General features: G+C 42.7%; 1 protein-coding gene across 1 annotated transcript in view; it reads left to right on the top strand.

The window, feature by feature from the left end:
- LOC102790743 (inactive phospholipase C-like protein 2) overlaps positions 1 to 14,868 on the top strand; it is a 29,922-nt gene that overhangs the window by 1,457 nt on the left and 13,597 nt on the right. Inside the window, exons 2-8 of the mRNA XM_087835102.1 lie at positions 8,090 to 8,191; positions 8,381 to 8,530; positions 8,730 to 8,890; positions 9,896 to 10,364; positions 10,462 to 11,670; positions 12,027 to 12,276; positions 12,373 to 12,659. Coding sequence (XP_087691228.1) covers positions 8,090 to 8,191; positions 8,381 to 8,530; positions 8,730 to 8,890; positions 9,896 to 10,364; positions 10,462 to 11,670; positions 12,027 to 12,276; positions 12,373 to 12,659 — 2,628 coding nt within the window. The remainder of the gene's footprint in view (positions 1 to 8,089; positions 8,192 to 8,380; positions 8,531 to 8,729; positions 8,891 to 9,895; positions 10,365 to 10,461; positions 11,671 to 12,026; positions 12,277 to 12,372; positions 12,660 to 14,868) is intronic.

Here is a 14,868-nt window from a genome sequence, read left to right as displayed (position 1 = left end):
CCTCCCTCTAGTCAAGTGGGAGGTCTCGTATTGATCTCCGGTTGCTACTTGTCTCCAGAGCTGCTGCCTGTAAGGACTTGATTATTTGCACATGCCATCGTCCGAGTACCATTGGCTGTAACTCAGCAAGACAGGAAGCCAGCCTGTTGGCCAATTTCCTCACACAGTTCGTTTTGCAATATTGCTAATAAGTCATGAACAGTTGGTTATGACAAGTCACTTTCACTGCAACGCACACACACACAGGCAAATGTTTCTCACTTCCTCGCCCACACGCAGGCCGGCCCCTGTCTTTCTTCTGTTACCCTGGACGCTGTGGCCAGCTTGACACAAAGCATTAAAAAAAAATTCTCTTTGCTTCATTGTGGGTCGCAAATGTTGTCCAAATACCTCCTGGCGAGGGCCGCACCTGATACACAGCGCCACGTTTGATGTGTGATGTTTAATGGCTCCAGGACATCCCTCTGACCCACTGCTACAATGGATGGTGATGAAGGACAGCGTGGGAAAGCTCGCTGTACGCATCACATGCCTCCTTTGTGTCGAGGCAAAAAACGATCACGATTCGGCGCTCGCGTTTATAGGGTTCAGAGGGATGCAGAAAAAAAAAAGTGAGGGGTTATGAGTGCATCTGTCAGCACAACAGCACCACACAACACTTGTTTGCTTGACTATGGCAAAACACAGAATTGCTCAAAACAGGAGTCTGGGTGGTATGTAGGTAGATAAACAGGAAGCATGACATTCCAGAGCGGTTTTAACAGGAGTCAGGGATTCATGTCCTGCGTTTGTATGTTCGCAGTAGCTTCGGCTGCAGTATCTGGAGGTCTCGGCAACTGTAATTCCTCAGTGTGGGCTTTATTCCACCTGCAAATCCCTTTTTTTTCCTGCCATGCTTTCACGTGCATGATCAGGAGTTTATGCCTGCTTTGAGTTCATCTTGATGTAGATAACATCAGGTAGTCTCCGAGTTTCAAACACCGCACACTTGCACAGACCTGCCTTCTAGTAAAATACAGCTTGGCACAGCTGATATCTGCTTTCCACTTCACTCATTATTCATGCCAACATAACTTTAGAAAACACCCGGAAAGTGTTGCTGCATGTTTGTGAGCGTGTGTTTGTTTAATATGACACAAGGCGTATGTGTGGATACTGCAGTCCTGTACAAACTGTATATCTTCAAAGATTTTTCCTTTTTCTTTTTGTATGAACTGCTTTTCCTCTGCATTTATAAATTATGCAGTGTGTTGTAACACTTAAACTTGTCTGAGTCTGAGTAAGTAAAGGACTTATTTGACATTTTGGATTACTCTTCCTTTCTCGCCAAGCATTATATTAGAAGACAGACAGCACTCGTATATCTATTAAGCCTGAATAATGGTCGTCTCGGCCTTGTGTAAACACTGAAAGCAAAAAGCAACAGCTCCCTGGGTTCCAGGTGTAATTTGTAACAGTCAGGTAGGAGGTTGGTATCGCTTTTGTAGCTTAGCTCTCATAAAGACAACAAATTAGTTCCACCTACCTGATATATTGTGAAGCCCCCCCCCCCATGTGTTGCCAAAGCATCGATGACCTCTTGGGTGCATGGAGACAGGACCAGTGGGGGTGTTCTAGCAGCAGATACTTTGGCTTCTGTTTGTACGTCTGGATGTTCGTACATGTGGGTTTGAGGAGATGGGAGGCTGGTTTAATGATATGGGCACTTTGTAGTAGGCGGTGACTGCTGCCATCAGTGAGCATCATTACCACAAGGACTCTGCTTGATCTGCACCAATGTCTTGACGGGTGGTGTGTATCACGGTAACATCCGGCTTTATTGCCAGGATCCAAGGTTTCCAAGCAGCATATCGCTTTGTAAATGTCACCTGAAACATCACCTGAAAATGGTTTTTAATGTTGTGGCTGGCTGGTGTATAGAGTGTGTGTGTGCACATTATTTGCATTTTCTACCGTGGTCACGTTCAGTAGTGCGATCCGGGTGTGTGCCTGGAACGTGCGTGTCACTGCGTGTTTTTTCAAACTGAGGGAACAGCATTTGCTGGAGGTGAACACAGCTGGGGAGGATAGCTGATGGAGTGAGAGTGAGCCCCCGAGCACAGTTCACATCAACATCTTTAGTCAGCTTTGTACCGCTTCAGCCTGCATAAGCATGACCCTGCACAGCACGAGGAGGGGATCAAGCTTCCTACTGGCTGTGACGGAGCTGCAGGACAGTCTCCCTAATAGCTGACAGCTCATAGCTTTAGCCGCTCCACACATGCACTCTAAATTCGTTGCAAAAGGACCCCATAAAAGTGCAGCGACAGGTGCTGATGAGTTACGTGAGAAACTCACTTGGCTATGATCTTGCAGGTGTTGCCCAACTTAGTCCTCAGCAGCCTGTTCTTGGTATTAACGGCCCCGCTCTTTCTTCAGTAAATGCGTCTCTGACGTTTGTCAGCTGAAATTGTGGTTATCTCTCTGACAAGGTGACCTTTTTCAAGTCAACCTTTTGCTTGTTTCACTTTGTGTGTGTGTATGTGTGCGCACATGGGACTTCAAAAGGTTCTAAGCGTAAAAGAGCATCTGCTGCTCTTCTTGCCACAAGGGCAGGCGTTCATAGTCAGAGCGAGCAGCTGAGTTACTGCGAAGGCTCGCCACATTTTCCCATACATGGAGCCTCAGACAGAGCTGACCACACGCTGCTTCGTCTGCTCTATTTATCTCCAGTGTCCTGGGCTCTGTTGCGGCCACACATGTGCACCCGACACCCATCACCCCACCCAATGCACAGATACCGAGCATGTGAACACGAGATCAACGTGCGATTAGCCTGCCTTAATGCATGAAGAATTGGCCTGATTAGTGCAGCAATGTGCAACTGTTTAAATCGTCAGTTAAGGCAAGAGCGGTTCAGTCTTTTTTTTTTTTTCTTTTCCAATCAACAAAACGTCTCCATATACATGAAAAATATAAACAATCCTTTCATTAGAAAACCAGCTGTTATTCACCACATTTTAATGTGGTTCTAAACCACATCCTTGCCCCCCCCGGTTGCACGGTGCTCCAGGGTAAAAGACTCTTGGAGGAAAAAAAAATCTATGCTATTAAGAGTCCATAATCCACTGTCAAACAGTCCGGAGGCAGGACCCCCTTCCAATTTTCACTCCTCTATTCTTTTCCTCTCACTTAAACAGCCGTCTTTCATTCTATTTCTGTCTCATTTAACAAATCAAAGACAACTTCCTTTGATGACCTACATCTTCATCCTGCTAGTATGATGTACCAGCTATGTCATCTCGCAAGCTCATACATGACACAGTGCACTCGGTTTTTTTCTTCTTCTTCTGACTAACGAAAACACCGTGCTGCACCGCGTCCTGAACCCTGCGGGAGACCAAGTGCAAATCCTCTGATCGTGTGCACTGAAGATATTTAGCAATCAAGCTAGAGAACATCTATCTATTTCTCTTTGCACTTATTTTTCAGAGGTTTATCTGCTTCCTCTTTCCTCTGTTAGCTAGAATTTGCTGTAACATCTCTCGTACTTTCTGTGTCCTTCCCTAAAAACTGCCTCTAGTGTGCTCTGCCACCCAGTCCCTCCCATTTCTCTCACTCTCCATCCATCCATCTATCTATCCCTGTATCCGTCCATCCATCCATCCATCCCGGATTTCTCCATCTGTTCAGTCAGTGTCGAAATCCTAACAGGGACATCAGTAATCTCATAGTCTCACGATAATCCGAATCTATCTGCAGTAATCTTTTGTGTAGTTTGAACAATTAAAAACTTGCAGACAAAGTCTCATTTTTTTTTTAAAAAAAAAAACAACAACTTACTTTTCTTTTAGATTATTATATATTCAACCTTTTCATATCAGTAGTGTTTGTTGATAGTAGCAGACAACTTTTATCCAACTAACCGTCATCTAAAAAATAAAAACCACGAAGAAGGGTTTTTAGCATCTTTTCACTGCGTGCTTTGGTATTAAATGTCAGTGAATTTGCAGTTTTGGTTCTCGTGACTCCTTTTTAAAAAAACATTTTTTTTTTAATCAGAGTTGTTTTTGGTTTCAGGAGGAAACTCCAACACTTTCAATGCTTTTAAAGCCCATATGGTACAATAGATATTCACTTCATGCATTTTGCCCATGTGAGCAACCCTACCCTTTTTCTACTTTTCGTGCAGCGTGGAAGGACAACTGCAAATGACTGTTAACGTGTCAATAGTTTAACAATTAACAAAGACTGTTAGTCTGCATGGCTGGTATTGCAACATTAGGAGAGATCAGTTTCTTCATAGTCATGTTCATGACTTGTTGGTCACAAGCTAAAAATAACCATATCAAGTAGAAGGGTTTCACACGTTATTTTTTTTTCCGCTCTGTCTCTCTCTATCGTCACTTTACTCAAGTCTTGGTGGAGCCCACAGGAAACTCTCTGTGACGGGCTGACAGGCTTCCTGTTTTGAAGCGCAGTTGGTGGTTTTAGAGGCTCATCTCTGTGTGTGAGAAAAAAAAGCAGACTGAGACATACAGTACAGAAGTAGGCAGAACTTGTTTTTTTTTGTTTGTTTGTTTGTTTGTTTTTCGTGTCCTTGGGTGTTCCAGTCTGATTTAATAGCGTGCATGTTCTTTTATTTATTTATTTTTTCTTGTAAGAAAAATCGATGTGTTTGCATTTGCATTTTTATTCAGTTGTTTATCCACTTGCGGGGTTAAAATGTGCCCTCCAGTTTTATCTTGCCAAAATAATTTATTTAGCTCCTGACGTCAGTGCTAGGTGGTTTGATGTTTAAGCTCTTTGTCTCCTTCTGTCAGTAATTTATGTCAGAGGATAACAGGGGTGATCAATCACAGCTTTTTGGAAAGCATGGCAAGGATTTAGTTTGTCGTAATCTCGAGTTTTGCTAGTTGTCAAGTGACGTGCAAATGTCAGTAGAGAGATGATGATGATGGGTAATATGTGCACTGCAATTGGGTGCGGATCCAACCACAGAGAGAGACCCTTACTGGTAATGCCACAGACAGGAAGTGATGCACATTGAGGCCATCATAAGTCTCTTGTGCCTGTCAGGGCAGTGCATGACGGCGAAAAGAAATTCGTGAATGATCGGGTGGTCCTCCAAACTGCTGTGCGAAAGTGCATCCATCTCCATTTTTGTTTGCCGTGCCTCATTCTGGGTCACTGGGAACTTTGCCAGTTTTTCCAAATGAATTATTTTAACAAGTCAGAATCTTGATTTGATTTTCAGATTTCCTCCCTGCTGATGCATCTGAGTCTTTCTGAGTTAAATTTAGAGGTGTCGCTGCAGCGGTGCACAGGGGTGTGGGATTTTTAACAAGAAAACGAAATCAGAGAGTTTTTAATTTTTTTTTTTTTTCTCATTCTGTATTTTTCATATTGGAAGGGCATCTCCTCCACACCCCCTCTCGCTCCCTGTATCATCCCTGCAGGCACCAGGGGTATTTTTAGAGCACTCCCTCATTAAAGTGACTCAAAAAAAAAGAGTTATTGTGATTGGAAACACTTTCCTGTCCTAATGAGGCGATTGATTCTGTGAGGATTTGGGATGGTTATGTGCCCTTCTTTCCGTCTGAGGGGAGCGTCTTCGTCCTCTGTTAATTATGCCCACCCCCCTTTATCACGTGTTCATTCATATTCCTCAGATGAAACACAGCTCCCTCCCCACTTTTGCCCTCTCTCTCTCTTATCTCTTTTTGCCTTTCATGTCCGCTGGGTTTCCTTCATATCAAGTGCTGCCTCTCTCTCCCCTCATAAAAGACACAAGTGCTCTCGAGGTTCATATGAAGTCTTATTTGAATGAAACCAGAGTTGTGCAGATGAGTAGGGATTCATCAGCCGCCGATCAATATTCACATATATTTGATCTGAATGCGAAAACATTGTGCTGCTAAGCAGCAATCTGGTAGACTTGTATTTAAAAAGCTTGTATTTAAAAATAAATAAATAAATGAATGAATTAAGGATTGTTTGCTTGTTAGCTATGGATCAACAGGGTGCTGGATTTGATCTTCCTCTGTGCTGCTTTGATTTGTTCACTGTTTCAAAACAACCCTCGCAAATGTATCACTCTTTCAGACAGGGATATTGCTCTTGTGCACCTCAGCGTCATACCTTAAATTGGTTAATTACTTGGTTAACAGCTAAAAATGACATGAATTAACTGATTTGATTTTATTTCTTTATTTCGTTTTGGTCTTTTTGCAGAATTCCAGTTTCCACTTTGAAATGTGAATCATGCAAAGCTAACCTTGTAACCATTACTACATGAACTGGATGAACTGAGGAGGTACATCTCAGTTCATCCAATTTCCAAACCAAGCCATTTTACCCCCTCCCTTTAACATGTCCTTTATGATTGGCCAGATAAAAAAAGAGAAACTGGAGGCTGCTGTAGCTAGGCTAAGCAAAATGTCAGCAGTGTGGACCGGAACAGCCAACTTTAACTAAGGTTTTGGAAAAGCGATGAAAAATGTCAAGAGAAAATCCACAGGCAGTTAAAATAACAGAGGCTCTGACTCATTTTTTCGCTCTGGATGACCAGCCAATGCCCGTTGTGGAAAACATAGGATTGCTCATCCATCTTCTCAGCATACTCCAGCCCCGATATGAAATTCCCAACCGCCCATACATCAGGGAGATAAAGGTGCCAAAACTTTCTGAAGAGGTAAAGACAAGCAGTGTGTGCGCGATGTCAGTCCTTGGTTTAACGGTACAGTGGACTGATGATCCACGGGCAGATGAGGAGGTCGTCAATGCCAAATACTTTCATTATTTTGTTTGTTTGTTTACAATATGGACACTCTGCAATAATTTAAAAGTTTATTTTATTCTCAAACCTAATTTCTATTTATTTTATTCCAAACAGAAGTGTTTATTTATTATTCTGAAAGCTCGAGACAGTGCCAATTGTTCAGTGATATTTTGTTAAATTACAATGTGGAGACTCTGAAGAAGTGCTTATTTTTCACTTGAAATTTTTTTGTGGTCATTTTTATTAAGATTTTATTTTTTATCGGCAGAGAATACAATAAAACCTGTCTTCCAATTCATTGCATTTGTGTGTGTGTGGTAGAAGTATCGGTTTTTGTACTCTGTATCGGCAAGTACTCAGATCCAAGTATCGTATCGGTTTTTAAAAATTGGTATCGTTGCATCCCTAGTACAGACAAAAGTGCTTGTGTGAATGTGCGTATAAACTGGTGAAGGAGGCTTGCAGTAGAAAAGATCTATACAACTTCCAGTCCATTTATCATTATAACAATATATGTATAAGACATAAATAAGGCAAAGGATAGTAGGTCCACTTTGAGGGCATAAAATATTGATTAAATAAATTAAGAAACAATCACTGGCACAATAATCTCTAATTAAAAATTAATGGGTAATTGCAGTCCTACAATGTTCTATTTCTCATCAATTACATTTTGCCTCCTTGCTTCTGAGAGTCACCAGCAGGTTGAGTTTGTGGGTGTTCTCAGTCAGGCCATTCAGCTGTAATTAAGTTATCCTGCTCCTCTTTGGAGCGTCAATTAAGGCTCTGATTTCATTTAATCAGGACTAGTATATCCATTATTGAATATATTTGCCCACATATATGCTCTTATCTGCAAGCATGAGGCTCTTTGCGGGGGCGACATCTGATTGGTCAATAAATCAGATGGATGAGCTGTGATGGTGTGCTCAGATAAACCGATTGGGTCGGCCTGTGTCATTGTGGAGGGGCAGAATTAGAATGCTGGAGCCTGCTGCTTCCGTCTAGTCAGGTGTGATTAATGGTGAAGGGCAAGAACGAGCAAAGGCTTTTAGCCTGGTATCAGGAAGAACAATAACAAATTGGGAGGAGGTGGCTCTATGAGGTAGACCCAATAATCTCATTTAGGTTTGGTTATATAAGCTGATATGTATTTTAATCCTTTGTGATCCATTCAACGCTGAAAAACTGTTGTCATGACTAAGCAAAGAGTACTCTTCAGAGGGATCGCTGTCTGCCTGAGTCATTTTTCTTATTATTATTATTACACCCCCTTCTCCTCCTCCTCCTCTTTATCTGTCACATCCTTCTTCTCCCCCTCCTTTTCAGGATGGATCACGTGCTGGTCGGGAGAAGAAGAAGACGGTGTCCTTCAGCAGCAGTCTGTCAGAGAAAAAGATCAGCAGTGCTTCTGATTGCATCCACTCGATGGTGGGTCAGCTACCGTGAGAGCCTTTACATAAAATATAAGCTTTACATAGCTGTACATGAAATATATCTAAGGTAGTATCCATGCATCAAGGGTTTTGGGTAGATCAAAGTTTTACTTTCCAACATAGCTGAAGTCGACTGAGCTCTACTCTGAAAGTTAGTGAGTGATTAACCATATCTGGTTTCCAGGTTGAGGGCAGCGAGCTGAAGAAAATCCGACCCAACTCCCGTGTTTATCAGCGATACTATCTCCTTGATGCCGGCCTCCAGGCTCTATGCTGGGAGCCATCCAAGAAGGAGTCAGACAAAGCTCGGATCTCTCTCTCCTCTATACGTGAGGTCGGTGTCCAAGAAAAGGGAAAGACTGTTCTAAATCAGCCCACCATGGATTTGTTTCACGAATGCCTTCTTAAGTCTTGAATTAGCTGTACAAGCTTGTAACGGTTTCCATACGCTGGATAACAGTTCATTTGATTTTATTAAACCTGGCATCATTTCTTCTTTTCTTTCCCTCATCTTCGGGTGTCTCAAACTCCAGGTACGGACAGGTCGTAACACGGAGACCTTCCGCACCAGTGGAGTTTATGACCAGATTTCAGAGGACTGTGCATTCTCCATCATCTATGGAGACATTTATGAAAGCTTGGACCTGGTTGCCAACTCTGCAGAGGTGGCTAACATTTGGGTTATTGGCCTGAGGTAAGACACAGAAAGAAGAAAGAGCAGTTTTACATTGTACACTCATTCTTAAGCTTTTAATCCTTGTGTGTTTTCCACCTCTTAAGCAGCATATGACAGCACAAATATGTGACTAAATAAATAACCAGCTGTGTGTGAAATTTACATAAAGCATCCTAAGCCTATTGTTTTGTAGTTACTCAGTTTAGTCTGAAGGACTAGTTCAAACAGAAATTTAAATGTTTTTCTCCTTATTCTTTGTTCATATTAAAGATGCCTACACTCAATATAGAGATGAGAAGTGAGTTTGTTTCAGACATTGAAGGTTTAACAAGATAAAAACGGCTTATTTTGGATTTTAAATCATGCAAAGCTAGTCTAGTATACGTCAAAAGCTATGTGCCCTGTAATTCACACTCATTGTAAGCCAAACGTTTGGTAATAGACAGCTCATCCCTGTAATATTGGCCATCTCTGCAAACAATGTGCATGTTGACGGCCACCGTGTTCCATCCATGTTTTAGTCGGGCTGCTTTTATTAATAAAGCCCAACAATCCTCTGGTGGTCTGACTGACGTTACGGTGAACAAGAAGTGACGAAGGGTTTAATGTGTGATTGAACTGAGATTTTTGTCTTGCAGGGAAGGTTAAGCAGATATAAAGTGTTTTTCTTTCATGCCAGTTCACTTTCATATCTTGTCACTTTTCTTTTATCTTGTTCTTTTTTGGTATTGATTGTACTGAGATGAAAGGTGGGATTTTGCTCGGTTGCCTTTATTATGTAGTCCTTTTGAGTTTTCTTTTTATGGAAGCTTGTGCCGTCAAACATGGGCGGATTTTAAATTGATTTTACTGCTGCAGCAGTTGTATTTTATATTTCAAGCACTGTGCGAGATGTCTGAAATATAAATTAAAATGGAAATGTTTGTGCTGTAGATTTGATCATTCATACCAAAAATATTGTGTCCTACAATAGCTCAGTCTTTTTTTCTTTTTTTAAGTGCTTCTACATTTTTCTGTCTTTAGGTATCTGATGCAGTATGGGAAACATACCCTCGACATGCTTGCTAGCAGTCAGAACAGTCTTCGTCTTGGCTGGCTGGAGCAGTTGTTCTCCTCTGCTGCTAACCAGGACACACGGAGAGACGTGACAGAAGGGATTCATTTGGAATTAGCTATAAAGCTAATACAAGGCGTGAACCCCGGGGTGAACAGTGGCAAAGTGGAGCACAGGTTTAAGGAGCTTCAAAGACTCAGAGAGAGGATGTGCGAGCTTACGATAGATAACGGATCTGGACTTGAAGACTACAGCGAAAACAAAAAGCTAACGGCAAGAAATGAGCGGGTCACCAAGCAGGAGTTCGTTGAGGTCTTCCACGACTTTTGCACACGTCCTGAGATCTATTTCCTCCTGGTGCAGTTCTCCAGTAACAAAGAGTTCCTGGACACCAAAGACCTGATGAGGTTCATTGAGGCTGAGCAGGGCATGGCTCAAGTGGGTAACTTAGCTTAATCACACAGAAAATTCAGGAGTACTTGGACAAATATAATCCTAGTCTATCTAATGTCTGTTTACTCTTCTTGCCCTGTAGGTGAGTGAGGAAACCAGCATGAAACTCATCCAGGCTCATGAGCCATCGGAGAAGGGGCGGGAGCAGGGATACCTGTCGTTGGACGGCTTCACCAGCTACCTCACTTCGGCGGAGTGCCACCTCTTTGACCAAGAGCATAGCATCATATGCCAGGACATGACTCAGCCTTTGTCTCACTATTATATCAACTCGTCCCACAACACCTACCTCATCGAAGACCAGTTTCGAGGCCCCTCGGATATCTCCGGCTACATTCGTGCCCTCAAAATGGGCTGCCGGTGCGTGGAGTTAGATGTTTGGGATGGTGCAGATGAGGAGCCGCTAGTGTGTACTGGCCACAGCCTCTCCCCGCCGCTGTTGCTGCACTGTGTGTTAGAAGCAATCGGAAGGTTTGCCTTCGCAGCATCGGAGTACCCGTTAATTCTGTGTGTTGAAAACCACTGTTCGCTTCGACAGCAGAAAGTGATGTGGCAGCATCTCATGAGGATTTTAGGGGAGAGGCTGTACACAGATCCTCCAGATGAAGAGGCTTCATACCTCCCATCCCCGCATGCCCTAAGACATCGAATACTATTAAAGGGTAAAAAGCTAGTGCCGAGTTCTGATGGGGAAGATGGAGAGGTAAGTGAGGAGGATGAAGGAGCAGAGATGTGCCAGAAGATAAAGGCAGTTAATAGTGGAGGGGCAGCACCTGGAGGAAGTGAGAAGGACACTGTGCAGAAAATCGTTATCACGTCTAGTCCTTCGAGCGTTCCCCCCAAACGTTTCCAACTGTTGAAGGAGCTCTCGGACTTAGTAAATCTTTGCCAGTCTGTCACCTTTATTGACTTTCCAACCTCGTCCAAAAGCCAAAAACCTTGGGAGGTGTGCTCTTTTCACGAGTCTTTAGCAGTGCGTCTTGCTAGCGAGAACCCCGGGGACTTTGTCAACCACAACAAGCACTTCTTGTCACGGGTGTACCCCAACCCTATGCGTATTGACTCGAGCAACATGAACCCCCAGGACCTGTGGAAGTGCGGTTGCCAGATAGTGTCAATGAATTTTCAGACAGCAGGACTGATGATGGACCTAAACACAGCCTGGTTCCGGCAGAATGGGAACTGCGGTTACGTTCTGCGTCCGGCCATCATGCGGCAGGAGGTGTCTTACTTCAGCGCTGACACCAGAGACACGGTGCCTGGTGTGTCTCCGCAGCTGCTCCACGTGAAGGTGTGCAGGAATAATGTGTAGACTGCAGTTTAAGTTTTCTAAAATTTCTGTTATAATGTTTGACATTGCAGTAATAATTATTATTATTAGAACTTTGTCCTTTTAAGTTTTGCCCTCATTCCTTTGGGTAACAATATAACCCCATAACATGACAGAATGGCATACATTGCATTAAAAAAGCCACCAGTCTAGCAAAGCTTATTTAAACATCTGAACCTTTGGATTAAGTTGGACAGTGCATGCTTCTACTTTTACTTCCAAGCAAAGTCATATAATCTATCTTAACTAGTTTATTATAAACAAGAAGTTTATATTGACTGAAACAGTTAATGAAATGATCTACCTTTCTCTTGCAGGTCATTAGCGGCCAGAATCTGCCAAAGCCCAAAGGTTCTGGGGCTAAAGGGGACGTGGTGGACCCATATGTATATGTGGAGATCCATGGCATCCCAGCTGACTGCACAGAGCGCCGCACTAGGACTGTGAGCCAGAATGGAGACAACCCAATCTTCGATGAGAGCTTTGAGTTCCAGATCAACCTGCCTGAGCTTGCTATGGTTCGCTTTGTGGTGCTGGATGATGACTTTATTGGGGATGAATTCATAGGTCAGTACGCACAGGTTTTATATTTATTTATGAGCCCCACAGCTCCTGTGTAGCAACCGTGAAATCAATGCGTATGTGATTTCTCCAACACAACAGGTCAGTATACCATACCCCTGGAGTGCCTCCAGCCTGGTTACCGACATGTACCCCTGCAGTCTCTGACAGGAGAGGAACTCCCACACGCCAAGCTGTTCGTGCACGTGGCCCTTACCAATCGCAGAGGTGGAGGAAAACCTCACAAAAGGGGTCTGTCAGTACGCAAGGCCCGAAAGGGGAGGGACTATACAGCTCTGAGGGACTTGGGAATTCGAGCAGTGGATGAAGTTTTCAAAATGGCTGCTCCTCTGCTGAGAGAAGCCACCGATCTGAGGGGAAACATGCAGGTGAGGAAAACTATTACTGGACACAGCCAGCACAATGTCACCATTTAGTTTGGGATCAGCTTTAGTGTTTTTTGGGCCATTTTCATGGTATTTGGAACTAGAAATGTAAAACGATATCTGTTCACACTTGCTGAGGGAGAAAACAAGAATAAAGTAAAACGTGTCATTCTACAAAACGAGAACGTGCATATATAGTAAATATACATTACTTGGTGTAATTACATCTTCCAACAAATTGAGAAGGGGTCGTCTTTCAACATAGAACTGAAAACACAGGAAAAACCGATTGATCAGAATCTTAATAAAATGTCATCCTCTTCCTCCTCATTCCTCACTCCTTCCTCCTCCTAGTCAGGCCTCTAGCACATGAAAACGTACCTAAACATGCTAACTGATTCCCGATATTGTCACGATTACTTACTGTCAGCAGATTAGACATGCAGCCCTCTCATCTCTGGATTAGCCAGCTAAACAACAGCTGGTTATGATCTAACATTATGCCAGCCAATGTTAGGCTCTCTCTAATGAACAGTTTGAGTACATATGAGTCAATCATATGAGTATTTATTCGCTAAGTGTCCAAGTCCATCAACTTAAGAGCCATTGCAGCTTGCAGAGGCAGCAGCTATCAGAGTCTAAGGGTGGAGAAAAGTTTTTGATATCCTCAACAACTCGCCTGAATATCGCTGTTGTTGTTATTGCAAACTGACAGCCTACACTCACTACAGGTGAACGGTGTCCAGAGTTATTTGTCCTAAAGCAGTCACCATAGCTAGGATTAGGCACATGAATTGAGAGGGGTAAGAAAACAGAAATCAGTTGACATCTAGTGGTAAGATCTTACGCACTGTTGTTGTTGAGAAATGCATCTGCCAGCTGTGGTGGAGGAAACTGACTATACAAAGTAAAGTTGTTTTTTTTTTTTTCTTCTGCCGATTTGTAATCTTGTTTATTTTACCTGCAAATTTCTGCATTTTAACCATAGGAATTCCTTAGGACTAAATTGATGTATTTTTCATGAGGAAATTAAATTACAGTTAAAGATTAATAGAAGTTGATCCATATTTCATTTTTATTCCATTTATTTATTTTTCATAGTGCCAAGTAACAACAATAACAGTTGCCTTAAGGCGCTTTATACTGTAAGGTAAAAACCCCAGAGAAAATCCCAACAAACAAGCCGCTATGAGCAAGCACTTGGTGATAGCAGGAAGGAAAAACTTCCTGTTAACAGGAAGAAACCCTTGGCAGAACCAGGCTCAGAGAGAGGCAGGCATCTGCCATGATCGGTTGGTGGTGAATGAACGAAGATGGGATAAAAGACACGCTGTGGAAGAGAGTCCGAGAATAATAACTAATAATTAAATGCAAAACAGAGAGTACAAAGCGGTGAGTGAAGAAGACACTGTATATTGATATAAATATATCATTGCACTAAAGAAGCTTACATAGGTGGTAAACAGAGCTGAAGACTGACGATGCAGAGGGACAAGTGACAAGGTCACCGAAAGAGTTGAATTTATTTTATTATAAGTTGAGTGTTGGATTAATAAACTATCAGCCTCTGTAAACTATTAATAGAGGTTAACCTTAAACTCTGAAACTACGTGGCAGAGTCCCAACATGGTTGAGCTGAAGCAGGTTGGAGACTTGGATGAGGATCTCTGAGTGACCAGGGTGAGGTCGAGATAAATGAAAGAAGAGCACTCAGGTTTATATCACCAGGGTCAGAGTCTGATTAGCTCCCAGAAAGCAGGCAAGGAAATTATTAACCCAAATGCTCGGGAATGTGTTGAACTTGCACAGAAGCTTCATTGTCTTTCATTAATGGTCGAATTAACCTTTATGAACCAAGCGGCAGTTCTGTGTGTGGGTCCTTTTGTTACCCTATGCCAAACAGTAATTACATGTTCTGTCAATGTGTATGAGACTGTTGGCCATCCACATCTCGTGATTGCTTCCATTTCACTCTGAACTACTGCCACAGCACAGCAGCAGGAGAGCAATCAAGGGGCGAAAGAAAATACAAATACAGTGGGGCAAAAAAGTATTTAGTCAGCCACCGATTGTGCAAGTTCCCCCACTTAAAATGATGACAGAGGTCAGTAATTTGCACCAGAGGTACACTTCAACTGTGAGAGACAGAATGTGAAAAAAAAATCCATGAATTCACATGGTAGGATTTGTAAAGAATTTATTCGTAAATCAG

This window comes from Neolamprologus brichardi, chromosome 22 (assembly GCF_056152115.1).
Source record: "Neolamprologus brichardi isolate AB-2024 chromosome 22, ASM5615211v1, whole genome shotgun sequence".
In the NCBI taxonomy this organism is placed as follows: Eukaryota; Metazoa; Chordata; class Actinopteri; order Cichliformes; family Cichlidae; genus Neolamprologus; species Neolamprologus brichardi.
Note: the sequence above shows the minus strand (reverse complement) of the source record. Positions and strands in the feature narration are given on the sequence as shown.